The sequence below is a fragment of the Diabrotica virgifera genome, chromosome 6 (assembly GCF_917563875.1).
Source record: "Diabrotica virgifera virgifera chromosome 6, PGI_DIABVI_V3a".
Classification (NCBI taxonomy): Eukaryota; Metazoa; Arthropoda; class Insecta; order Coleoptera; family Chrysomelidae; genus Diabrotica; species Diabrotica virgifera.
The window spans coordinates 4,004,601-4,032,002 of record NC_065448.1 but is presented as its reverse complement, the minus strand read 5'-3'; the positions used below and the strand labels follow the sequence as shown (position 1 = coordinate 4,032,002).

Below are 27,402 nucleotides of genomic sequence, written 5' to 3'. Positions count from 1 at the left end.
AGGCCCAGTAAAAGATGGATATACGACGTAGAAGGGAACCTTAAAACCATGAACATCAGGCGGTGGCGAAAGAAAGTATCCGACAGGGCAGAATGGAAGAACATTGTTAAGCAGGCCAAGACTCACAAAGGGCTGTAGCGCCATTAGAAGATGAAGAGTACAGTATATTTGACGAATATGTGACGGTTTTGGATTATTGCTAGACACTTGATAGCCAATGGTCCACTCTACTGTACTGTATAAGAAATACTAAAGTAAATTGTTATTAGTCCATCCATCCCTTCATACTTTTGTTATTAGTTCATCCATCCCACTTTCTTTTTCATCTTGTCATTTTCCCTCTACAAATACTACTGCAAAAGTAGTATTTTGTTACATCGGCTTCTCAATGTATGTAGAAGCCACCTTTTCTTTTTGACACATTTTTGTTACTTTTTCTTACATTAGTCTTTATTCTCTTTCTACTTCTGTTGGAGTTTATTTTTCTAATTTTCAATCACTTTACACATACTCCAACAGAAGTTTTCTTTTTTGTTATATTGGCATGAGTAGTGAGAATATGAAACATATGGCCCTTTGCAACCAGTTTAATAGATACATAAAGGTGTGCGTGATGCATTGTGTATTAGTGAGACAAAACTCAAGTCAGTTTAAATAACATAAAAAATGTAAATAGTGAAGTAGAGGTCGTACAATATAAATCTAGACCACACCCTAAGACTAAAGATCTTCCTGAGGGTTGTAAGTTTGAAATTTGAGTAATTATTCGTTAACGTTAGAAGTCCTCATCTCACTAATTAATGATTCTTTTGAGAAAGGTAAATTTCCAGAGTGCCTGAAGACAGCCATCATTATTCCTCTTCATAAGGGTGGTGAAATATCTAATACCTGCAATTATAGACCTATTGCACTACTACCGGTACTCTCCAAAATTATTGAGAGACTCATAAAAGCCCGACTTATGTCCTTTCTACTTGAAAACAACATTTTATCACAAAATCAGTTCGGCTTTTTAAAGAATAAATGCACCACTGATGCCATGTTTTCTGTACTACATGAGGTTTATCAAGCACTGAACAATAATCTTCACACTGCCACCGTTTTTTGTGACTACGCCAAAGCTTTTGATTGTGTAAATCACAACATTTTGATAAAAAAACTAAATTTCTACGGAATTCGAGGCATTTCTTTAGATTGGTTCCAATCTTACTTGGATGATAGGAAACAACTGGTTAGAGCAAATGATACAGACTCTAGTCTCAAAAACATTGTATGTGGGGCACCTCAAGGTTCAGTATTGGGTCCACTTTTCCTTATCTTTATTAATGACATCACTAATTTAAAAATCGATGGAAAAATCTTTATTTTTGCTGATGATACCAGTATCACTTGGAGCAACTCAAATATTGCAACTCTTCATGATACTATAACTTCTGATCTACTTACAATAAAAACCTGTTCTGACTCAAATTTACTCTCATTTAACGTAGATAAAACACTAGTATTGTCTTATAAAGGAGCTCTTCAACCCTTACCTCTTAATAACAGCCAGATCAGTACCGTTGATTCTGTAAAATTTCTTGGTATTTTTTTAGACAGCAACCTTAAATGGTCCCTCCATATCGATTTGTTACGGAAGAAACTCTCTTCAGCTTGCTATGCTATAAGATCTGTTTCGAATGAACTCAATTTAGCATCTTCCAAAATAACATATTTTTCTTTGTTCGAGTCACATCTTCGTTATGGTCTTCCTTTTTGGGGTTCTGGTACAGCTGCCCAATTCGATGTTATTTTTAAATTACAAAAAAGAGCAATAAGATATCTGTTTGGCCTTAGAAGAACAACACATTGCAGAAGTTATTTCAAAGATCACGGAATTTTAACCCTTCCATCTTTGTATATTTTAGAAACTGTTTGCTTAATTCGTAAACATCTACATTTCTCTCCACCAAGACCTAATCATGACTACTTCACGAGAAATTCTACGTTTGACGTCTATTTGCCGACCCCGTCCTCGGAGTTAGTAAAGAAATCGATATTATATTCCGCAAAAAAAATGTACAACCATCTCCCCCTACAACTAAAATCTGCACCATCTTTCCACAAATTCCGTAAACTGACAAAAGCCTACCTGTCTGAAAGACCATATTATTCAGTAGAAGATTTTTTTAGTCAATAACTAAGAAATTACAGTACCCTTTGCACAAGTAGCATTTTTATTATTTTTTATCTATATTTGGGTGACATATGCAGCAGCTTAACTTTTTAACTTTTAAACCTTTTTTATTAATTATTAGGTACACTATGCATTTGCAATTTATTTAAATTTTTGCAATCGATTATTTCTGTTTTAACTTCAATATTATTATTATTATTTAAATATATTGACGATTTATGTAATTTTAGTAAATTGGATTGTTACTGTTTGTTTTTTTGACTATTTATAAGCTTTGTCGATAAAATTGTAAAAATTTTCATGGCAATAAAGCATATTTCTATTCTATTCTATAACTAGATTTGTTATTATATACCTACTTGCCGAGTCTTTTCATAAATACGTTTAATCCAGGTGATCCTAGTGAGCCGTAAGATACGACGACGATGTTGTGCTTCTTGCAATAATCTCTAAGTTTTTTCTGCTGGTAGTAAACGTGCAGTTCCACTTGAGTGTTGGCTGGTTGAATTCTACAATTCTTCACTATTCTGTCGATCTGGTTTACGTTGAAGTTGGAGAGACCGATGGTTCTGGTTCTTTTCGCATCTACTTGCTCTTCCATTTTCTGAAAAGTGTGAATAACTATTTATACTATATACAAAACAAGAGTGTGCAAAAATTAATAAATACTGTGACAATGTAGCAGATTCTTGGAGTAGAATTGGCTTATAGGACAGTCCTTACAGTAGGGATGCTGGCCTGTATAGAAAAATGTAAGCCTATATGGGGTAATTTTTGGATTTCCTGTCGGATTTTCAGGTGAGTACTATTTCAAAGGGATATTACAGCTTAGAAAAATCAGAATAGGGTATTTCTTCTTCTTCAAGTAATATCTCCGTTTTGAAGTTTGGCTATTATCATTTCTATTTAGATCTCAGATACAGCTGCATGGAACAGTTGAATGCAGTAAGAACAATTCATTCTTAAGGTGATACAGTAGCGGTCAACAGGTAGCCAAAACGCGTTCCAAGATTGCGGCTGTAATTTTGAATATTTTTTCGAGATATTTGGCACACGTATTTGTAATATAATAAAGAATGGCGGTACAGAGCCCAATTTGAAAAATATATTAATATGTGGAAATTACTCTTTAATTAAATACAATATTAAAAAAACGAGCCTGTACCGCCATTAAGAAGAACAAAAAAATACACTTTCTTCAAATACATTTTTTTATCAAATGCCCAGATTTTGTGTCATTTTGGAACTACTAATGAAATAAAAAATTTTAGTAGTTCCAAAATGACACAAAATCTATGCATCGGATAAAAAAGTTTATTTGAAGAAAGTGTATTTTTTCGTTCTTCTTAATGGCGGTACAGGCTCTTTTTTTAATATTGTATTTAGTTACAAAGTAATTTCCACATATTAATATATTTTTCAAATTGGGCTCTGTACCGCCATTCTTTATTATATTACGAATACGTGTGCCAAATATCTCGAAAAAATATTCAAAATTACAGCCGCAATCTTGGAACGCGTTTTCGCTACCTGTTGATCGCTACTGTTTCCCCTTAATGCTTTAGTTGTTATTCCATTCCATAATATCAATCTTAATTGGTCCATAAAACTGAATGTTAACCGGGTAAAAAGAAAGAGGACAACGAATACGTCTGGTTGAAATGAGAATGCTTAGATGAATGAGTGAAGTGATAAAAAATGATAAAATTAGGAATGAGAATATTAGAAGACGACTTAGGAGAACCCAGAGAAGCACGAAAATGTCTTTTCCTTTGGTTTCGATACATGCTTTAGTTTACGCAATACAATTACAAAGTCAGCTTTGTGTTTAAGTAAATTGTAGAAACATGGAATAGTATTCTCCAATTGGTCACTGAGAAAGATACTTTAGAAAGACTCTACTTATGAGAAAACTTTATTAACTGCGAAATTATATTATGCGAATTGAATCCAAATATGCCCACCTATAAACCATCTTGCAATAAAAAATATTTGGAAAGCGAGGTCCAGGAAGGAGAACATCCTGGTTAAAAAACCTTAGAGCATGCTCCAACACAATATCTGTGCAGCTTTTCGGCACTGCTACAGATAAGATCAAGATTGCCATGATGATCGCCAACATTCGTCACATGCGATAGGTACGCCAAGAAGAAGACTCTGTACTTACCTTCCAAACAGCCAGATGGTCAGTAGGTAGAGGTTCCATTGGCTTTCCAGCTTCAACAAATTTCATGTATATGGGAGAATGCACCAAGTACAAATCAACATAGTCCAGCTGAAGCTTCTGTAAGGATTCTTTAAGAGCTGTTTCGACGAGATCGGGATGGATGTGTGTCATTGGAAGCTTGGTAGTAATGAAAATATCTTCTCTCTTAAGTTTGCCAGACGTCAACCATTTGTTGAGAACTTTGCCGATGACATGCTCGTTTTGGTATGCAGATGCAGTATCGATGTGGCGGTATCCAGTTTCCAGAGCTGCCTCAACGGCAGCTTCCAATTCTTCTTCATTGGTAGCCTAAAAAAAGTAATATGATTAAAACAACCTTATTGCTGGGAAAATATGTATGCATTATTCACAAATGTGCTCTAGAGCAGGGGTCACCAATTATGTTCCCTGGGGGTCCGTTTCGAGAACCAATGACATATCCGGGGTCCGGATCTAATACTGCCTGTTTCTGGTTGGTTTTTTTCTGCAAATATAGTGTTGAACAATTTTATGGAAGATATTTGAAAAATATTGCATTTCAATTTTGAATTTAGCACTAGCCTACGTTAAGGAGGGGGGGACTTGGAAATTTTTGAAAAAAAATGCAAACTTCAAGAATACTCTCTGAAAATTTCAGATTGATTGATTGAAAATTACCGGAAATACAGCATGATAATAATATCCTTCGCACCAGCGTGCTTGAGCCCAGTTCGAAACGTGTTCCCCTTCTCTTATGTAAATTACACCACCATCACAAATATATGCCGGTGTGCATCACTTTATGAATTAAAGATAAAAAGAGATTAAAAATAAAAGTTGTCAAAACTTTAAACTCGTTATTCTCAAAACTGCTTTTTTCAAAGGCGGTGGACATGTAAGAAAACTACTTTACCGATCCACCTAAACTAACTAAAACTAACTAACTAAAATAACTCGACAGCGTTACCTCAAGAAACTCATAAGCTAATAAAATCTTTTTGAATTTTTTGTTTCACATGTTTCAACGAAGAGTTCTGACGTCCACCCCAAAATCCATTTTTTTGAGGTGTCTGTAAAATTTGTTACTGTTGGCTTATTATTTTTCAATATTTTGCCTTGAAATTTTTTTTGATATTCTTTGAATTGTACTGAATATGACTATTTAATTTTAAAATAAAATAATTTTACCACAATTAAAAAAAAACACAAAAATGTGCTTGAAATGTTGATTTCAAACCAAACACTACATTCTGAATTTAATGGCGGTCCGCACAAAACTAGTCTACGGTCCGGATGCGGACCGCGGTCCGCTATTTGGTGACCCATGCTCTAGAGTTACACTCCAGAGGTACACTCTCTAAGTAGACCAGGGCGCATCTATAAGAATATTAGTACATTTGGATGTTGAGAGGTGACTCATATTTTTTTTGCAGAAATTGCTTGAAAATAACTCATATAATAATATTTGAGTTATCCTCCCACTCAAAAAGGTCCGGAACATTGTTTAAATAATCAAAATGTCAAAAAATGAAGGAAAAATTCGACTTTTTCTTCGTTTTTTGATTATAACTTTAAAAGTATTCATTTTCGAGAATTGTTGTACGATCATAAAAGTTGCGTAATTAAATTTTTTATAATATAGGATTGGTTAAAAATTTTAAAAATTGTCACCCTTGTTGCAAAATAGCAATAATTGCGAAAAAAAGATAAAAAAAAACAAATATTCGCATTTTAAAATTATCATTTTTTCAAAAGGTTGCAGGACTAAAACTAAAGCAGACAGCAAATTTAATATTTTTTTACATATAGAAGAATACTGTATCTTTCATTTGCAATTTACAAAATTAAAATCGGTTAAGCACCACGACGTCAAGAATTTTTTTAATAAACATTAATTTTTGGTGCTACGCGCAGGACAGCGTATACGTTTGCTCTGATTGGGCATTCCAATGACCTTTGATAATGATTGATAAATTTTAATTTTTATTAAATTTCGATATAAATAAATAAATTTGTCTATTGCAAAATAAAAACACATACTCTGTCCTTTGAAATAACACTTTTTCTAGCAAAAACTTTCTTTGTTCATATATTTTAACTCAGAGAATCAAAGTTTATTATTTTTAAACATATGCAATTGTTTAAACAATATTTCACAAACAATAATCAAATTAGTTTGATTTTTGTCGAATTAAAATATTAAAATACAACAAAAGATAGAGCAAGAAAATAATATATTAGATAAAGATTGGAAGAAATTTTGGTGAAAATCAACTTGTGTGAATCGAACACCGCTGTCCTACGCGTAGCACCAAAAATTATTAATTATTAAAAAAATTCCTGACGCCGAGCTAATTCACCGATTTTAATTTTGCAAATTGCAAATTAAAGGTACAGTATTCTTCTATATGTAAAAAAAAATCAACTTGCTATCTGCTTTATTTTCAGTCCTGCAACATTTTCAAAAAACGAATTTTTTTGGCGAATGCTGGATTGCAAAATTTATTTTGCAAAATCTATTAAACCGATCTTAATGAAATTTACAGTATTGTTTTATTATATCATAAAGTTTTTCTGGGTAAAATATGAAGGTCCTAAGTGTAGCATAAATGGTTGCAAAACGTAAAATTCGAATATTTGTTTTTTTTTTATGGGTTTTTCACAATTATTGCTATTTTGCAACAAGGGTTACAATTTTTAAAATTTATAACCATTCCTATATTGTAGAAAATTTAATTACGCAATTTTAATATTAGTATAACTTTTCTCGGAAGTGAACACTTTGAAAGTTATAATCAAAAAACTAAGAAAATAATCGAATTTTTTCTTTATTTTTGACATTTTGATTATTTAAACAATGTTCCGGACCTTTTTGACTGGGAGGATAACTCAATTATTATTATATGAATTATTTCCAAGCAATTTCTGCAAAAAAATATGAGTCACCTCTCAACGTCCATCTCAAAAGAGATGCGTCCTGGACTAAAGATAAACCACAAATCTTTTTATTAAAAAACGTTATAAAATTAAAACATTTTGGACGCGTTTCGGCCCAACAAGAGCCATTATCAGCAACAATAAGTAACAACAAACCTACAAAACATTTATTGATTAAAAACCAGTGAAAAATTAGAAGAAACAACGTCCAGCTCAGTCTAAAATACTTTCCAAACAGGAGGAGAAAGAACCTAGTCTAGTTAAAACATGATTAAGTTTATGTTTCTGGTGTATTGGACATGGACGCAGTCCAATGGGAGTTAACAAATAACTGATAAAAGCAGGAAGTTAAAGTTACCTTTTTATAAATGACAAGACCTTCAAGATAGATGATAGCTTTACTATAATCACAATAAAGATGCATTATAAATAAATAAATCAGACACGTTAACTATTACAAGGAGCTCTCCTGAATCATGATTTACAATGAATAAAGTTTATAAATCATGATTTGGGATTTACAATATACCTATAGGTATACATGGTTAGGGAGTGCTCCTCGTAGCATTCAACATGTCTTGGTTTGTTTATTTCTACTGCATCTTTATTGTGATTGTAGTATACAGGGTGATTGATTAGTAGGGTAAAGCTCAATAGCTCCGCTATAGTAATAGATAGCAATAAAAGTTAACAACAAAAATGTTAGCCACCTTTGAGCTTCACATTACAAAATTAGTTAGAATGTTACAGGGTGTTCGATAACACAGTGGCAGACCAAACTTATGTTTTTTTTTTAATGGAACACCCTATATTTTATTTTAAATTCGAAATTCTGTTAAGTTCTCCATCACAAAAATATAAAGATTTGTTATGTTATACAGGATATTTACAAAGTTATAACCAATTTTATATGAAAATCGTAACAAGTTCAACTGCCTGTATAATACAAATAAGCAAAACAATAACGGTTTATTAATGCCATATTTTTTAACGTATTGTCAAAAATTTCAAGAATGGTCGATATTGTTAACTTTCTTTATATCAAATACAGGGTGAGTCAAAACGCATGTACATTATTTTCTCAGTAATTTTAAATGGAACACCCTGTATTTTATATCACTATTGAAAAGTGCCATTACCGTACTTTAATTTTTAGATAACATTCCCTATGTCTAAATTTATTAGTTTTCGAGATATTTTCATTTTTAAATGGACCAGTAGTGTGGCCACCCAAATCACTAGAATTTAATAAACTGGACTGATTTTTTTGGGATTACGTTAATAATGAAGTTTATAAAATATCTCCAACAACAAGGAATGAGATGAAAAATAGAATACAAAGTGTATTTCGATGTGTTAATTTACAAATTCTCCGTAGAGTAAGTAGCTCATTCAATGATCGTTTTTAGGCGTACATAAATGTGTTAGGAGATAATTTTGAACACCTTATGTAATTAAATATTAAAAATATTTTATTAAAAGTAGCTTCTAATTTTTTCAAACATGTTTTTTTGCAAAATGTATTACTGATAAATTATGTTTCGTTCTTTATTTGTTACATTGTTACATTTACATACAAAAGTAGTGTTTAATTGTCTTTACAAAATATTGTATTTTGTGTTTGTGTGTTTTTTTGTAAAATTTATTACTAATTTTCTTTGTTTATTTGTTGCATTTACATAAAAAGATAGTTTTTAATTGTTTCAAAAATGTTGCATGTAGTGGTTGTGTTTTTGTTTGTAAAATGTATTACTAATAAATTATTTTTATTTCTTTATTTGCTACATTGTTACATTGATTACCGGATTGATAATCAGTAATCGTCAATTGTCAATTCAGTCATGGCTTACTTAAAATTTAGATAAATTTAAACACCTAAAATAATTTGCTCTAAAAAATGAAAATATCTCGAAAACTAATAAATTTGGGCATAGGGAAAGTTATATAAAAATTAAAGTACGTTAATGTTACTTTTCAATAATGATATAAAATACAGGGTGTTCTATTTAACATTACTGAGAACATTACTGAGAGGCGAAAGTCCAAAGATCAGGACATGTCATTATACAAAAGAATAGATAAAGATATCAAAAAAGCAATTAGAATAGCTAAGGATACACGACTAAGAGAACAGTGTGCGGAAATCCAGCAATTGCAACATAAACACGATTCATTCAATATGCACAAAAAAGTTAAAGAAGCTGCAGGCTTATACAAACCTAGAAGAGTTGGGTGTTTGGCAGATAACCAAGGCAAACCACTGTTAAGTGTGGAAGAAAAACTAGACACGTGGAAGAAATATGTGGAAGTAACTTTTGCAGATGAAAGGCAGAATACCATTGAAGACATTGAATGCCAAACAGGACCCCCGATTACCATTGAAGAAGTCACGTCAGCTATTAAAACAACTAAAGATGGTAAAGCTGTAGGGCCTGACCAGTTTTATGTAGAATTCCTAAAACTTATGGATGAACAAGGAATAAAATGGATAACAACCGTATTCAACAAAATATACGTAACTGGAAAAATACCCCAAAGCTGGTTAAAGTCGACCTTCGTAACTTTACCCAAAAAAGTAAATGCCAAAACATGTGAAGACTACAGAACAATTAGCCTAATGAGCCACTTACTCAAAACGTTTCTGAAGGTGATACATGGCAGAATATATAAAAAATGCGAACAACAGATATCATGGACGCAGTTTGGATTCCGCGATGCCTTAGGCACCCGAGAGGCTCTATTCGCTGTCCAAGTGCTTATGCAAAGATGCAGGGATGTTGACTGTGAAGTGTATATTTGTTTTATCGACTACAAAAAGGCGTTTGATAGAGTAAAACATGATAAACTCATAAACATCTTGAAAGAAGCGGGAGTAGATGATAGAGACTTGAGAATCATATATAATTTGTATTACAACCAAACTGCCAATATTAAAGTGGAAGACCAATTAACAGAGGCAGTCTCCATAGATAGAGGAGTGAGGCAAGGATGCATCCTGTCCCCGGTGCTGTTTAATATATACTCTGAATGTATCTTCGAGCAAGCGCTGGGAGAACTACAGAAAGGCGTATTAGTCAACGGAGTGCGTCTGAACAACATTAGATATGCCGACGACGCTGTAGTTTTTGCAGACAGTCTAGATGGTTTGCAAAGAATAATGTCGCGCATATCAGATATAAGTAGAGAATACGGACTTGATCTCAATACGAAAAAAACAAAGTATATGGTAGTCAGTAAGCGCGAAATATTAAATACACAGCTTTTGGTTAACCAACAACTAATTGACAGGGTCGACAGCTACGCATACCTTGGTACCAACATAAACAGCCAGTGGGACCACTCAAGTGAAATAAAACAACGCATAGGAAAAGCGAGATCAGCGTTCATAATGATGAAGTCTCTTTTCAGAAGCCACGATTTACCTCTTGCTACCAAAATCTCTATCATCAGATGCTATGTATTTTCTACGTTATTATACGGAGTAGAGGCCTGGACACTTTCCGAGGCTTCTTTGAGAAAACTCGAGGCATTTGAGATGTGGTGTTACAGGCGCATTTTGAGAATTTCGTGGGTGGATCGTGTGACTAATATTGAGGTTCTACGTAGAATAGGCAAGGAATGCGAGATTATTAACATAATCAAAGAGCGCAAACTAGAATATCTTGGCCATGTTATGAGGAATGAACAGAGATATGGCTTGTTGCAACTCATTCTTCAAGGCAAGGTATTTGGAAAGAGAGGACCAGGGAGAAGAAGAATATCTTGGCTTCAAAACCTGAGAAAGTGGTTTAATACATCGACAACTGGACTATTCAGAATAGCAGCAAGCAAAGTTAGGATAGCCATGCTGGTCGCCAACATCCGGAACGGATAGGCACCTTAAGAAGAAGAAGAGAACATTACTTGCGTTTTGACTCACCCTGTATTTGATATAAAGAAAATTAGCAATATCAATAATTCTTAAAAATTTTGACAATAAATAAAAAAATATGGCATTAATAAACCATTGTTGTTTTGCTTATTTTTATTTATACAGGGAGTTGAGCTTGTTACGATTTTCATACAAAAGTGGTTATAACTTTGTAAATACCCTATATAACATTACAAACCTATATATTTTTGTGATGAAGAAGTTAACAGGATTTCGAATATAAAATAAAATATAGGGTGTTCCATTTAAAAAAACATAAGTTTGGTCTGCCACTGTGTTATCGAACACCCTGTAATATTCTAACTAATTTTGTAATGTGAAACTCAAAGGTGGCTAAAATTTTTGTTATTAACTTTTATCGCTATCTATTACTATAGCGAAGCTATTGAGCTTTACCCTACTAATCAATCACCCTGTAGTTTCAAGTGAATCCTCAAAAAATGTATGCCCTCTAAGGGAGTAATTTTGATTAAAATTTAGACTAAAAAGTTATTGCTTTACATGGTATTGAATGATATAAATTGAATGTACATTAATGTGTGATGAATTAAAGTTAAAGATAATAATTCAATACTAATTCTGTTTTTGAAAAAGAGTTAAGAAGTATTTTACATAAAACATCATCAGCATCCAACCAATTTACGTCCACTGCTGGACATATTTCTCCCCCAATTGTTTTCACACTTCACGGTTTTGTGCTGATTGTTGCCAGTTTTTACTAATCCGCCTGATATCATATGTCCATCATGTAGGCGGCCTTCCTCTATTGCGTTTATCTTCTGTTGGTCTCCATTCCATTAGTTTTCGTGTCCATCTAGAGTCCTTCAGCTTGGCGACGTGTCCTGCCCAGTTCTATTCGAGCTTGGTAACACGTTCTACAACATCTGTGATACAACATCCAGGGCTGCTTTATCCATTAGGCAATATAGGCAGTTGCCTAGGGCGGAAAATTATGAGAGGGCGGCAAAAATACTGTACAAAAAATATTTGTATATAAAAATTAAAATCGAATAACATTTTAAGTACATCGTACATCCATCAATGGAATATAAGTGGGCATTCATTTCTAGAAAACAAACTGCATTTTTTTAACACTATCAATTCAAAAAGGACAGAAGTCGTAAATTTAGGGATTATTGGGCCGTTGGCAGCACCGCAAAGGCAAAGGTGGCGGGCGCACTGTTCTATAATTTTTTTTAAACTGAATCCTTTTGGGTTATTCGTGGTTGAAAATTTGCCATTTTCATTGAAAAATGTCGCCTATTCGGACGGTTTTTTGCGAATACCTTAAAAATTATGCATCTAACGAAAAAATCTATATAAAACATTTTTGTAATTTATGGAAAATCAAAGATATTCGTTCCTTCACAAGTCTTCTAGTGATAACATAAAAAGAGATATGGTAGGTGAAAAGAAAATTTTTTTGTGCATGCTCAAATGTCAAATGGGTGTGTTCAACTTAATAACAGAGAAATGGTCGATTTTAAGGGTATAATGCTATCAATATCTTTTGTAAGTACTGCCTGAAAAGACCTTTAAAACGACTGCACTGTTAAATTTCGATTACATTCAAACTAAGCGAGATATAGTGCAACAAAAAAGGATGACTAATTTATTTTAACATAAAATGCGAACTATGTATATTTTAACCCCTCATCCGCCAGATTTAAATGCATGGTTTTGCTTCTACAATACCTTTTACTATAGTGTTATTTCTATGTTCAACAAGTTTTACGGGTTTAAAATGTACGGTGTTTGAAAAAAATAAGATCAGATTATAGAGAGCATTTTTAATTTTTTTTTAAATCTTCCTTTTTCTCCATGTAACTCGAAAATGATAATGAGATACAGTAATGAAAGAAAAATAAAATTGTTATCTAAAAGAAAACCTACATTTTTGTAAGGTATTTTTTTACGTATCTCTTATCACTTTCGAATTGCATGGAGAAAAAGGAAGATTTTTAAGAAAATTTAAAAATGCACTCTATAATTTGATATCTTATTCTTTTCAAAAACCAGTCATTCTAAACCCGTCCAACTTTTTGAATATAGAAATGACACTATAGTAAAAGATATTCTAGAAGAAAAACGATGCATTTAAATTCTGGTGGATGAGGGGTGAAATTAAATATACTTCTCATTTTTCCTTAAAATACGTTCGTCATAAGTATCTCGCTTAATGTTGTTCTGAAGCTATTTCTTTGTGGCATTTTTATGATTAACTATTTGGGCTTCGAAACGTTAATAAAATTATTTTTTCAATTTAATTGTGGCTTATTTCCCATCTAAATAGTTAATCATATCTCGCTTAGTTTGAATGTAACCGACCAGGCACGTAGCCAACGGGGGGTCCATGGGGTCCGGACCCCTCCCAAAACTGTCTCGGCTTTGGTACCAAAGCAGCAAGTTTATCCCCAAGTTATTATTATTATTTTTGAAAAAGTAAACGAAATTATTATTATTTTTTACTAGGATTATTTGCTTTTATTCCGTGTACGTTTCGACATATATCCAGTTTAAAAATCAGATTTACCACGAGGAAAAGTATTCTATCAACATTTTAAATTATTTTACCTGGATTTGCCTCTACAGAAAAAGCAAAATTGCTAGAAAATTTGTCTGCCTATTACTCCCACGACATTTCTCTTACAGCAACAAAAGCTGAATATACGTTATGGTATAACTGTAACATAATATCATCTTTGGAACCAAATACCGAAAGTCTCCGCGTAATGAACATTGTAATAAAGATTTTTTTCCAAAAATTTACAAATTCCTTACAATTTTGGGAACTATCCCTGTCACAACGGCCAGTGTAAAACGTTCGTTCTCAACAATGAATCGAGTAAAAACTTCACCCGGAAACAAGATGGGAAACGAAAGCGAAAGACTCATTCATTGGCTCTTTGGTCCGTTCATTGGAATGTTGAGTTAAAGCCAAGTACATTTTTTATCAAATAACCAAAAATGACTGGGTCGACAACTGAATAGAAGACCAGATGTACTCTTTTCTATGGAATCCTATATTTCTTTATGCATAGTAGTCTCTAACATCATTATCTTCTTCTTCTTTAGCCCATTTCTATCCAGCTTTGGACATAGGTCTTCCCCAAATCTTTCCATATAAATTGTCCTTGGCTGCGCTTTTCCAGTGAGTTCCTGTAGCTTATACAATATCGTCCTTTCATCGCATCTGAGGTCTTCCTCTTCCTCTTCTTCCTATCACGGCCTCTAGTTTTGTATTGTAGCATTTGATCTTTTATCTTCCTGTCTCGCATTGTGACCGCAAATCTCCACTTTAACCCTGTTATATGTGATGACTAACATCACCAGAGACGCTTAAATGATATTAAAGATACAATGGTGAAATTAGGTGAAGTTTGAAAAATTTTACCGTCTAATCTAACAAAAAATTTGAGTTGTAATAAATAACCATTTCGTTGTGAATCGAAACAAGAGCAGTCTTATTTTAGTTAGTTCAGAGAGCGCCAAAAGTGCTCTAACTAGTTTCGACTCTTGTTAGAGTCTCTTCAGAGAAAACATATTTGATTCTCTCTGAACCACTAAAATTCTGGCTGTGAGCCTCTACCCCAGGGGAGGGCAAAGTGCGGCCCGCGGGCCGCATGCGGCCCTTCAGACATTTTTTTGCGGCCCGTGGAAATTGTTTTTGAATACTTGCTAATATTAATAATTAAATATAGATAATGCAGATAATAAGCAACTGCAACTTTTGCAGCGGGTCATTTTCCCGCAAATTTTCAACATACCGCGGGCAATTATTTGGGTTCCCGACACAGAGTTTTGTCGGCTCCCTGAATGAAATCCATGAAACTTCAACAAATGGAAACGATATGTTTGAAGTAGTCAGGAACTGTTTAGAAAATTTTAAATTTTAAACTGAGGGAGCACAAAATTTAAGAGGAGCTAATATTGTAATGTTGAGAAAACTTAAAGATCACATTCATAAACAATTTCCAGAACATTATTAATTATTTTTTCACTGCATAATCCATCAGCAGGTATTGTGCAAAAATGTTTTGAAAGTAGACAACGTTATTTCAATTACAACAAATATTGTTAATTTTATTTGTTTAAAAGGAATAAATCATCGTGCATTCATAACATTTTTGGAAAAGTTAGAAATAGATCATAGTGATGTCTTATACCACAATCATATTCGGTAGTTGAGTTTAGAAAAGGTTCTTAAAAGATGCTGTGAATTAGGGAAGGAAATTGCTTTATTTATAGAAATGAAAAACTGCAACACATTTGCTAAATTTACAAGTTTTGAACGCAAAAAGAAACTTTTAAAATGAAACACAAACTATTCATTGTTCATATAAAAAAGAAAAAATTAGTTCAATTAATTCTCTCATTAAAATCATTAAAAACAATGTACCAGAAAATAAGTGAAATAAGTAAAATTTATGAAGAAAAACTTTGTAACTTGTTGACGGAATTTGAAAATGGTTTCAAAGATTTGAAGATATATCATTTTCCTTATCACTTCTAAGAAATCATTTTTCATTTCAAAGTGATTCTGTACCAGACTAACATTCAATTAGAAATTATAGATTCATTTGCATATTTTTTCAATATTTTGATTAAAAGATACAAAGATTCGTTTTTCGTCTTTTAATAAATACTAATATAAAATAAAAATGTATACCATTTAAATGTAAATACTAATATACCTTAAATAATTTTGGAAATAATAGATAATGTTTTTTCAAATTTATAACTTTGTTTATTTAAATGACGATTCAAAAACATATTCCGGTATTCATCACTTTACGATTTGACAGACAAAAAGGAATTGAAAATAAAAGTTGTCAAAACTTTAAACGCATTTTTCTTAAAATTGCTTTTTCAAAGGCGGTGGACATTTTAACTCGAAAGCTACTTGACAGATCCACCTGAAAGTTTTCATATATTTTCTTTAGACAGTTCGTGAGATAACGCCGTCGAGATATTTTTTTTTTGTTTAACAATATGTTGATTTTCACCCTGTTTACAAAAAATTTTGTTATTTTGACTTTTAAGTACACCAAAAACTCAAAAATCGTTTCAAAAACAAAAAACTCGACAGGATTATCTCAAGAAAGTCATAAGCTAATAAAATACTCTTGAATTTTTTATTTACATAATGTGATCCAATGACAAGTTTTAATGTCTACTGCAAAATCCATTTTTTTTAGGTGTCTGTAGAAATATGCCACCGTTGACTTATTTTTCAATATTTAGTCTTGAATTTTAATATTCTTTGAATTGTACTGAATATAAATATAATAAATGATGGTTTTGCTTGTTTTCGATTCAGAGGGTTGCACACAAGCCAGACAGGCACTGTTTCTACCCTTTCAGGCGTCCTCAGTGGCTTTCAATCCACAATTCAAGCCACTGAGGACGCCTGAAAGGGTAGAAACAGTGCCTGTCTGGCTTGTGTGCAACCCTCTGAATCGAAAACAAGCAAAACCATCATTTATTATTTTTATTTTTATTTCCTTTACTCGGATTTGAGTACTGAAAGTTCCTCTGCTGTCCGTTTTTCCTAGACGAATGAAAGCGAAACGTGATCGTTTCCCTTTCGTTTTCTATATTCGTCGTCTGCTGGCTTATTAATTGAAAAAGTCGCAGATTAAGGATGTACCAGTAAGAACTTTCAACAAGAAGAATCTCAGTTTTAAAATACTATTTACCATTTTGATTCTTATATTAAATTGGTGGATTCTGCATCTGAGATTCTTCAATTTGTATTGAATATGTTTATTAATTTAGAAATAAAATAATTCTACCACAGTTTCAAACAAAATTCACAAAAATGTACTTGAAAAGTTGATTTCAAACCATACACCCCGCCCCTATAAAAAATTGCTAAAAAGTCGAACATGTTGAGGTAAAAAATATTGCGGCCCTCGGTAATTGACCAAAAACATTTTGTGGCCCTTACTAGAAAAAGTTTGCCCACCCCTGCTCTACCCACACACGAAAGATTATGATGATATGGATGCCGTGGTGGCATTTGCTAAAGACGAAGGAAAGTTTTCTAATACTAACAATATTAAAAATAAAACTTTATCAGAACTAATATTCTGGTTACACAATTCGTGGCTTCTAAAATTTGCAAGCCAACGAATAGCCGGAGTGAAGAGGAAGATCTATCAAGTTGCATCTCACTACCCGCCTGTCCAGCACGGCAAAATTCAAACAAAGATTAGTTCCCAATACTCAGAATAGGAGTAGAACTAATACAAATAATAAATAATCATTTCGTTGTGAATCGAAATAAGAGCAGTCTTATTTTAGTTAGTTCAGAGAGCGTCAAAATTTGAGTTGTGTTTGGACCACCCTCAAGCACATTTCCTGGCTATGTGCCTGTAACCGACATTTAACAGTTCTCTTTGTAGAGGTCTTTTCAAGCACTACAAAAGGTATTCGTAGCATTATACCCCTAAAATCGACAATTTCTGTTATTTTAAGTTGAATACACCGATTTGAGCATGCACCAAAAAAATCTTTTTTTTCTACCATCTCTTTTTTTATTAAAACTAGAATATTTATGAAAAAATGAATCTTTCTGATTTTTCATAAACTACAAATATGTTTTATATAGTTTTTTTCGTTACATGCACAATTTTTATGGTACTCCCAAAAAACAGTCTCCGAAAAGTGTCATTTTTCAATGAAATTGGCAAATTTTTAACCACGAATAACTCAAAAAGTATTGAGTTTTCAAAAAAAAATTATAAAAAAGTTATTGCTTAGAATTAGGTTATCTGGCAACTTCTAATGTTAGTTTGATAAAAAAATTCCACCACCGAGAACGGGTAGAAACCACCCCTAAGTTAAAAGCGTCATAGGATATAGCGTAGACTTTGTTTCTTGAGCTATTCCCTACTTACAGTGAAAATATCAAGTAAATTTATGCAATAGGATGGAATTCGGAGCCAAATATCATCACTGACTGCACTAATAGATACCTACATCATTCATACATGAATTCTTCTTCTTCAAGTGCCGTCTCCTAATCGGAGGTTGGATATCATCATCACTATCTTTACTCTATCCACCGCTGCTCTAAAGAGTTCTATAGAACTGCATCTAAACCATTCCCTTAAATTCTTTAACCATGACACTCTCCTTCTTCCTATACTCCTTCCGCCTCTTATCTTTCCCTGTATTACCAGTCTTAGCATTTCATATCGCGGTCCCCTCATTACGTGTCCCAGATATTGTAACTTTCTTATTTTTATTGTGTTTATTATTTCGCATTCTTTACCCATTTCTCGCAGTACTTCCGTGTTCGTTTTCCTCTGTGTCCATGCTATTCTAAGCATTCTTCTGTAACACCACATTTCAAACGACTGTAGCTTATTTATGTGTTCTTGCTTTAATGTCCAGCTTTCAAGTCCATATTGTAGTATCGAGAACACGTAGCATCTCAAAGCTCTTGCTCTCAGTTCTAAGCTAAGGTCTTTGTTGCAGAGAACTGTTTTCATTTTTACAAACGCATTTCTTGCTATTTCTATCCTGGTCCTTATTTCTGTTGTTTGATCATTTTTCTCTGAAATCCAGGTTCCTAGGTATTTGTATTTATCAACCCTTTCTATCGGTACATTTCCCAAATGTATGCTTGTTTGTATGTTTGTTTTCTTAGTTATTATCATGTATTTGGTCTTTTTTATATTCATTTTTAGTCCATATTCTTTACAGAAATTGTTTGTTTTGTTCAGTAGTAGTTGGAGTTGTTCAGCAGAGCTTGCTATAATCACGGTGTCATCTGCATATCTTATGTTGTTAATAGATCTTCCGTTAATTATTATTCCTTCACTTTGAGATAGCAATGCTTGTTCAAAAATGGCTTCACTATATGCATTAAAGAGTAATGGAGACATAATACATCCCTGCCGAACTCCTCTCCTGATTTCAATTTCTGGACTGGGTTCGTTATCTATTACAATTTGTGCTCTTTGATTCCAGTAAAGGTTTGTTATTATTCGTAAGTCCCTTTTGTCTATGTTTTTTGTCTTTAGAATTTGGACTAATTTTTCATGTCTTACTTTGTCAAAAGCCTTCTCAAAATCAACGTAACAAACATGCACATCCACATTCATGTCCATGCATCTTTGAGCTAACACATTAAAAGCAAATAACGCCTCTCTGGTTCCTAGTCCGTTTCTGAACCCAAACTGACTATCATCTATTCCTTCTTCTAATTTTTTGTTTATACGACCATGTATTATTTTCATGAATAATTTGAGAATGTGACTTATTAATGATATTGTTCTGTATTCACTGCAATCTTTAGCGTTTGTATTTTTAGGGATACCGTAAAACGGGTTTACTTTGCACTGAGCAGGGTAACTTTGCACCGAACGTGTAAAAGTATATTTTGTGTAAATCTACGCTCAATTTTCTTTAGATATTTGTACTACCTTTAGAACACATAGGCAACATCGCAATACATCAGTAAGACGCGCGAGATTGTCCCTGCGGTCGTCAGTTATTCATCAGCAACGATTCAAATATCAACCTTAAAAATTTATTATTTTCTGGCTTTGCAAAATCATACAGTACAGACAGTCACAGCGGTCAAAAATTGGTAAGTACACATCTAATGATATATACCATAACCGATTGCGATTTTTAGTTGTTAAAATAACGGTTTTAAACCAGGATAGCACTAACAAAAAAAAACATTGTTGACATGTGCACTTAGACGTGAAATTGGGTATACTTTGCACCGCCAACTTGCAAGTGGTGCAAAGTATCCCCAGGAATAAAAGTTAAATATAAAAATTGTTTCAGGAAATGCCCAGACATTATAAAAGGAAACTGGGATCTCGCAAATATGCAGACTACGCAGAAGAAGATCTGAAGGCATGTTTGTCAGCCATAAAAGATGGCATGAGCACAAGAGTTGCAGCTGAAACCTTTAAAATCCCAAGGAGAACTATATTTTATAAATTAAAAGGAGTACACGCTGGCAAACCAGGATACCCAACAATATTCTCGTACGAAGAGGAAAGGTGCTTCGTACAATGTATTCAGAGCCTTAGTGATGCTGGTTTTCCTGTTACTGGGATGGAATTGCGGCAAATAATAAAGAGCTATTTAAATCGTCAAGGAAAAAATATTACTCGCTTTAAGGATAATACTCCAGGTATCGATTGGGTCAAATCATTTTTAAGTCGTCATAAGGACCTTACTGCAAGGATAGCCTCAAACATTAAACGAAGCAGAGCAGCGCTCAATGCAGACCAAATGACTGAATACATTGAAAATTTAAGACAAACCATAACTGGTGTGGAGCCACATGCTATTTTTAATTATGATGAGACTAACTTAACAGATGATCCCGGAAAAAAAAAGGTATTAACTAAACGTGGGGTTAAATATCCTGAACGAATTTGTAACTCTTCAAAAAGTAGCATTTCTCTTATGATGTGTGGAAATGCAGCTGGTGAGCTACTACCTTCTTATGTGGTGTACAAATCCAAGCATTTGTGGGACACCTGGACTGAAAATGGCCCCCCTGGTACACGTTATGCAAATACTGCCTCTGGTTGGTTCGAATCACAGACATTTGCAAATTGGTTTAACACTATTCTATTGCCCAGGCTTAAAAAAATTCAGGGAAAGAAGGTCGTTTTAGGAGACAATTTGTCTTCTCATATTAATGTTGAAGTCTTGGATTTGTGTCGAAAACACGACATTCATTTTATATGTTTGCCTCCGAATAGCACCCCCGTTACACAACCGTTAGATGTTGCATTCTTTGCTCCAATGAAAAAGGCCTGGAGGGAAATTTTATCTCAATATAAGGAAACTCATGTAGGCAGTAGATCAAATGTACTTGAGAAACAACATTTTCCAACGCTTTTACGGTCATTAATCGAAAAAATACAAAAAAATGGCGATCAGATATTAAAGTCCGGATTTAAGAAATGTGGTATCGTTCCTTGTGATGTAGCACCGCTCTTGGAGCGGTTAAAAACAACTAAGCGATCTAATGTGATAACTGATAGTGATTCAACAAATAATAAATCAAGTTCGTCGGATATCGAAAACACTTTCATTCAGTATTTAGAAGATAAAAGAAAGGAAGCCACAAAGTTTAAGACACGTGGGAAGAAAAAGAAAATAACTGTTCCGGCAGGACAAAGTATTGCCCATTCTGAAATTACTTTAAAAGATCTAACTGAAGCATCTACTTCCACACCTCATAAAGCTGTTGAACCAGAAATCGTAGATGATTCAGAGGAGGACAATGTTTTGGACGACCACTTTCCACTAGGCAGGGATTCATCAGACGATGAAATAAATGAGGTGCAAGAGATGGAAGAAGAAAGCGAATTTAATGAAAAACTCGCCTCTGGTTCTCTTGGAAGGAATATTGCTGAAAAAGTTAAAAACTCTGAATTAGATGTTGTTAAAAAAAATATTGGTGAGTACGTTTTATTTTTCTATGAAGATCATGTTTACCCCGGCGTAATAACAGCAATAGAAAATGATGGAGCGATGATCAATGCCATGGCAAAATCGTTAAAGTCTTGGAAATGGCCAGAAAGGCGCGACGAAATATGGTATTCGTGGGACAATGTGATTGGTGCCATAAAACCTCCCAAAAAAATTTCTAGACGAGGATTGTACATTGTTCCAGAATGCGACAAATTGTGGTGGGATTAGTTTCAAACTTTGTATTTTCACTATTGTCGTTATAATAAAGGTTATTCGTTTAAAATGTAGCAATATTTTTTCCTTTTATGTTTCTTTTATAAATGTAGGTAGGTTTAAATTCAAAAAATTGGCCAATAAACATTTTTTTTGCATTTAATTGGTGCAAAGTTTAAAACCCTGTAGGATTACTATGCACCAGCAAGCATCTTGTAGCCAAATATTATTAAAATATCGAATGGTGCAAAGTATGACTCTTCTAGGGTATACTTTGCACCACTAATAAAACTAGGTTTTTCTTTTAATTATGCAATATACCTAAAAAATAGCTAAAATAACAGCTATATTACGACCTCTTCAATAGATGTATATAATAAAAAGTTCAGATCTTCTTTCAAGTAACTTTATATCCACTCTAAGAAAAAAAAATAATAATAAATGGTGCAAAGTAACCCCGCTTTACGGTAGCACAAAAGGTTGAGAGTAACCATTGTTTTGGTATGTTTCCTGTTATGTACACTGTGTTAAACAAGTCTACGATAATGTCTAAGGTTTCATCATTTATACATTTTAAGCTTTCTACTGGGATTTGGTCTGGACCTACTGCTTTACCATTTTTGCTGTTTTTTAATGCCGATTTAATTTCTTCTTTTAATATCTTCAAAACCGTATCATCTTCTACTTCGACTTCCATCTGCTCTGTTCTATTGTCTTTGAACAATTCATTTATGTATTCTGTCCATCTCTTTAATTTTTCGTTAGTACTCAACACAAGTTTCCCATCTATATCTTTTAGTATTCCCGGTTTTCTTTTTCTGTTGATCTGCGTTAATTCCTTAATTTTTTTATGTGTGTTAAAATTATCATGTCTTTTCTGGTGTTCTTCTATTTCTGCGCATTGTTCTTTTAACCACTGTTCTTTAGCCTGTTTAATTTTGGATTTTATTTGTTTATCCACATTTTTGTACATCTGATTATCTTTGTTTTTATGCTGACGTCTTTCTTCCATTAAATCTAAGATTTCCTCCGTCATCCATTGTTTCTTTTTGTATCTGGTTGGTGTAAGAATTTCTTTTTGACATTTATCTATTTCTGTCTGTATTAATAACCATTTTGTCTCTGTTTCAGTATTTTGCTGGATTTGTTCTTTAACATTCATTAAACGGTTATTAATTTCATCTGTCAGGCGTTGTTTGATGAGTGGGTTTCTTAGTTTACTTGTATCGATTTTTACATCTGTTGTTCTGCGTTTTATTATTTTCATTTTGAGCCTAATTTTGGTCACTACTGGGTTGTGATCTGATCCTATGTCGGCACCTGGATAGGTTTTTGAAGATATAATTGCGTTCTTGTATCTTTGTCTAATCAATACATAATCTATTTGGTTTCTTACAATTCTCCCTTCTTGATCTGCTGGTGACTTCCTGGTATATAGTCTTCTCTTTGGCATTTTAAACAATGTATTAGTTATGACAAAATTATTGTTTTGGCAAAATTCGATAAGCCTGTCACCTCTTTCGTATCTGTTGCCCAGACCATATCCTCCTGTACATTCTTCTACTTTTTCGTCTCCAACCTTTGCGTTAAAATCTCCCATTATAATTGTAACATCCTGCGTTTTAATGGATTTTAAAATATTGTCCAGGTCTTCGTAGAAAGTTTCAATATCGCTCTCTGGTTTGTCCGCAGTCGGAGCATAAACTTGTATTATGTTTAATTTGGGTTTATTCTGATTTAATTGTAAGAGGATAATTCTGTTGGAGTATGGAATGAAATTTACTACAGCTTTATCCATGTGTTTGTTTAGTATTAACCCGACACCATATCTGTGTGAACCGTCTTGACTTCCTGAATAGTATATTGTTTTATTGTTGATTTTCATCTTTCCTGAGTCGGGCCATTGGACATCGCTGATTCCTAAAATGTCTACATTCAGCCTTTCCATTTCATTAACGGCATTATGTACTTTTCCAGCTTGATGTAGACTTCTAACATTCCACGTCGCTAATTTGCAAGGTTTTCGCATGTTGACGACCGGGGAGGCCTTGCAGTCTTGTGAGTTTCCTCCTCTGCCGGACCTTGTTTTCCGAGTTTCATAATCAGTAGAGTGTTTGGTTATGTTGTTAGTCATGATGATTAACTAGGGATGCTCTATGAGCCTTTAATGCATTGGTTTCCCGTTGCCTTATGCATCTCCACGCCGTTGACCATGCCTGGTTCGTCCGCCTTTAGAAATTATTTCTCATTTCTAGGACAAGAAGGTGCCCTTCCACTTACCGACTCTTCCACCCGAAGCTGTTGGTCAGTAAGTGGGGGATTGCTTATACCGGCAATCACTCGGACGTCAGCGCCTCGTTTGTTATCTAGCAGGATGTACCGGATGATCATGATCGAGATCATCTCACGGGCAGGTGAGGTTGACATTTGAATAGGAGAGGCTATGTATTGCGCATCACTATCCCTTACATCATACATGCATGCATTCACTTAAAGGTTCATTTGGATACTACAATAAAATCACCAATCACCAATAATTGACATATCTATAAATATTTAAAGAAGATATGGATTAAAAGATATTTTTCCTAATTTTGATATTGCTTTGCGCATTTATTTGTGCCTCCTAGTTTTCAGCCAACGTGTCCGCTGAAAGGTCATTTTCGAAAATGTCAAGAATTTAAAATAAGTAGTCATGAAAATAATTTCCCATCAAGTATGGACGCAAAAACGTCTTAGCAATTTGTCGATTTTGTCCATAGAAAGTGACGTAACAAAGGCGTTAAATTATGACGACATTATAGATGATTTTTCCAAAGAAAAATCAAGAAAGAAATCTGATGTGATCGAACTGGAATGACAATTTTTATGTATTCTTATTTAAATAAAAAAATCTCTTGCATATTTTTTCGCAAAAATTGTACATGCTTGAAGGGCGGCTACTAGAGAATTGCGTAGGGCGTCAATTGACCTAAACGCGGCCCTGACAACATCGTCTTGGTCTTTTTATTGATTACTGGATATATTTAATTGGTAGTTTAATTATATAATCATCTAGAAATCTCTTCAAATGTTTGTTTAAAAATATATGAAAAGAGTGGAGCAAAGTAATAAACTCTTAGTAGATAACATTATATAAAATAATCTTTATTTACAAATCACTTCAATAGATTGGAATTTTAATCAATAAAAAAATCAAGATCAACGAATGTCAGAAACATATTTCATGCATATTAGCGGAATTTTCTTAGAAAATATTTATTTACAGTCGAATCCGCCTATTGGAATGGCCTTCGTGCCATGCAAGAATATTCCTATATCCGATTTTTTAATTAATGGATGTAAAACATAAGTTATTGATGCATTTGCGGCAGATACATCGGCATCTTTTGCTTCTCCAACAATTTTTATAAACAAACTTGTGAATGATTTTTCCATCTGCAGAACCATTCATTTGTTGAATTCATTGAAGATCGCATAACCCAAATTTTTGGATATTTCTTTAACTTTTTCTTTTAAAATTGGATCGCTAATAGCACCATTTCGAGAACCCTTCTGCATAACGACAACTAATAACAGTATAATTACTAAAATATGTGTAAATGACAATATTTGGCCTTTCTTTAATAAGTCTTGATTGGTTTATGAATAGAGATGAAAACCTATTATAGCATGTATCTTAATCCGACAAAACTATTAGTAAGTTGTTGCAATATTATGTCTAAATTTACATTGAAAACTTTTCTTGCTAAAAGTTATTTTTTCGTCGCAGCTTTATTCTCGTAAAATTTTTTATTTATTATTTTTTTTTACTCAACTATCCGTTTATATTTAAATTCCGGTATAATACCCCACTATTCTGCTATTCCTGCTGCTTTTGCTAAAGTTTCGGAAAACGAATTTCTCATTTCTAGAAGATTATCGCGAGCTTCTTCAAAAAGTTGAAGGGCGACCGTTAACTCTGCCGTTTCAGATTGCAAACAAAGTTAAGTATTTTAGGTTGAATAGTAATGTTAACGACGAATTCAAAACTATTCATCAAACTGATTTTTTCATCGTTTTTTAGATAGCATTGAAATTTTCGTTAAATATTTCATTACTTGTCGGAAAACTCGACGCAAAGCCATAACAACATCATATCTGGATGACCACCGGGTTTTACATAACCTTTTAAGTGTTGGCAAACGCGATGGATCCAAAGTCATAATAGTACATAGTACATCCTATCTTTTAATACTTTCACTAAAAACATAATCTTTTTAATTATATCCTAAAAAACCAACTCTTCTACACCAACAACGGCAACAACGGCATCATTCAACACTAAATTCAGATTATGGGATGCACAATGAACATAGCAAGCTGTTTTTTCAATGTCAGTTATACGCCTTTGCACGCCTGAATATACACCACCCATAACCCTTGCCCCATCATACCCCTTTCCTCTGCAGTTGTGTAAGAAAATATGCTTTGATTGTATAAATTTTAAAATTTCATTTACAAGACCTTCTGCACTTTGGTCTAACATGCTAATAGATCCCAAAAAATTTTCAACAACTTCTCCTTTAAAAGATAAATTATTTTCATCGCAAGTTACATACCGGAAAATAAAATTAAGCAGATCGTGTTTTGAAATATCTTGAGCGGTATATATCAAGAATTATTGAATAAAAACAGTTTTTTTAATTAAATTAATCAATTTGTTTTCAGTTTCTTGAGCCAGCAAATTTATAACTTCGTTTTGTATTTGGGGGCTCAAATAATTTGTTTTTTTTTTAGTTATTGTTTTTATCGATTAATTTAGCTAAAACAGGATCATATTTAGCTAGTAAAAGAACCACCGACAAAAAATTCCTTTTTTGGGATTCACTTTCATCTAAACTACCAACTTGTCCACGAAACGCTAAATTGCACCCGGAAGTGTTATACCCGCTTTACACCAACAATCAGCCCTGTGATGGATGACCGAAGTTATCGTTAACGTAAAGTTATCCTGTAGTTATGTTATAACCATCGAATTGGTGTGATGTATCATACTTAAATTAACTATTTGCGTTATTTCTTGACAGTTCTTGAGTTATCTGGTCACTTTATAACGCGACGTTAAACCTCAAGTTATGAGATAACTCTGTAGTTATGCAAGGTTAGGTTCATCTTTTGACTTGTTTTTAGACAGAAATCACAGATATCAAGTGAATTTAGAAGCTAGTAATTTAATCATTAAGAATAGAAGGGTAATACAATTTTAAAAATTATACAAAAATCAAATCGAGCGATATAAGTTGAAATTTTATTTTAAGTACCTACTGAGCTTTCTATCCAGAGTTGCCAGATGATATTTTATAAATCCCCTGCTTAGAAACTGAAATTCCCTGAAATTGAAGCTCAAATACCCCAAAGTCCCAAATTTAAATTGTTGCCGCATTTTAATAAATTATTAGTCAAATGAAGAGAACAGTAAAGCAAAATTCATACTACAATATCAACGAGGGCCATGAA

The 27,402-nt window shown here is 33.3% G+C and overlaps 1 protein-coding gene across 3 annotated transcripts in view; it reads right to left on the bottom strand.

Annotated features, from left to right (window-relative positions):
• Positions 1–27,402, bottom strand: part of LOC126886986 (1,5-anhydro-D-fructose reductase-like) — a 79,919-nt gene that overhangs the window by 46,401 nt on the left and 6,116 nt on the right. Inside the window, exons 2-3 of one of the 3 annotated variants that reach the window (XM_050654218.1) lie at positions 4,344–4,691; positions 2,536–2,780 (exon numbers count right to left, since the gene is read on the bottom strand). The exons of the other annotated variants lie outside the window; for them this stretch is intronic. Of the exons in view, the coding sequence (XP_050510175.1) occupies positions 2,536–2,780; positions 4,344–4,691 (593 nt within the window). The remainder of the gene's footprint in view (positions 1–2,535; positions 2,781–4,343; positions 4,692–27,402) is intronic. 3 annotated transcript variants of the gene reach the window in all.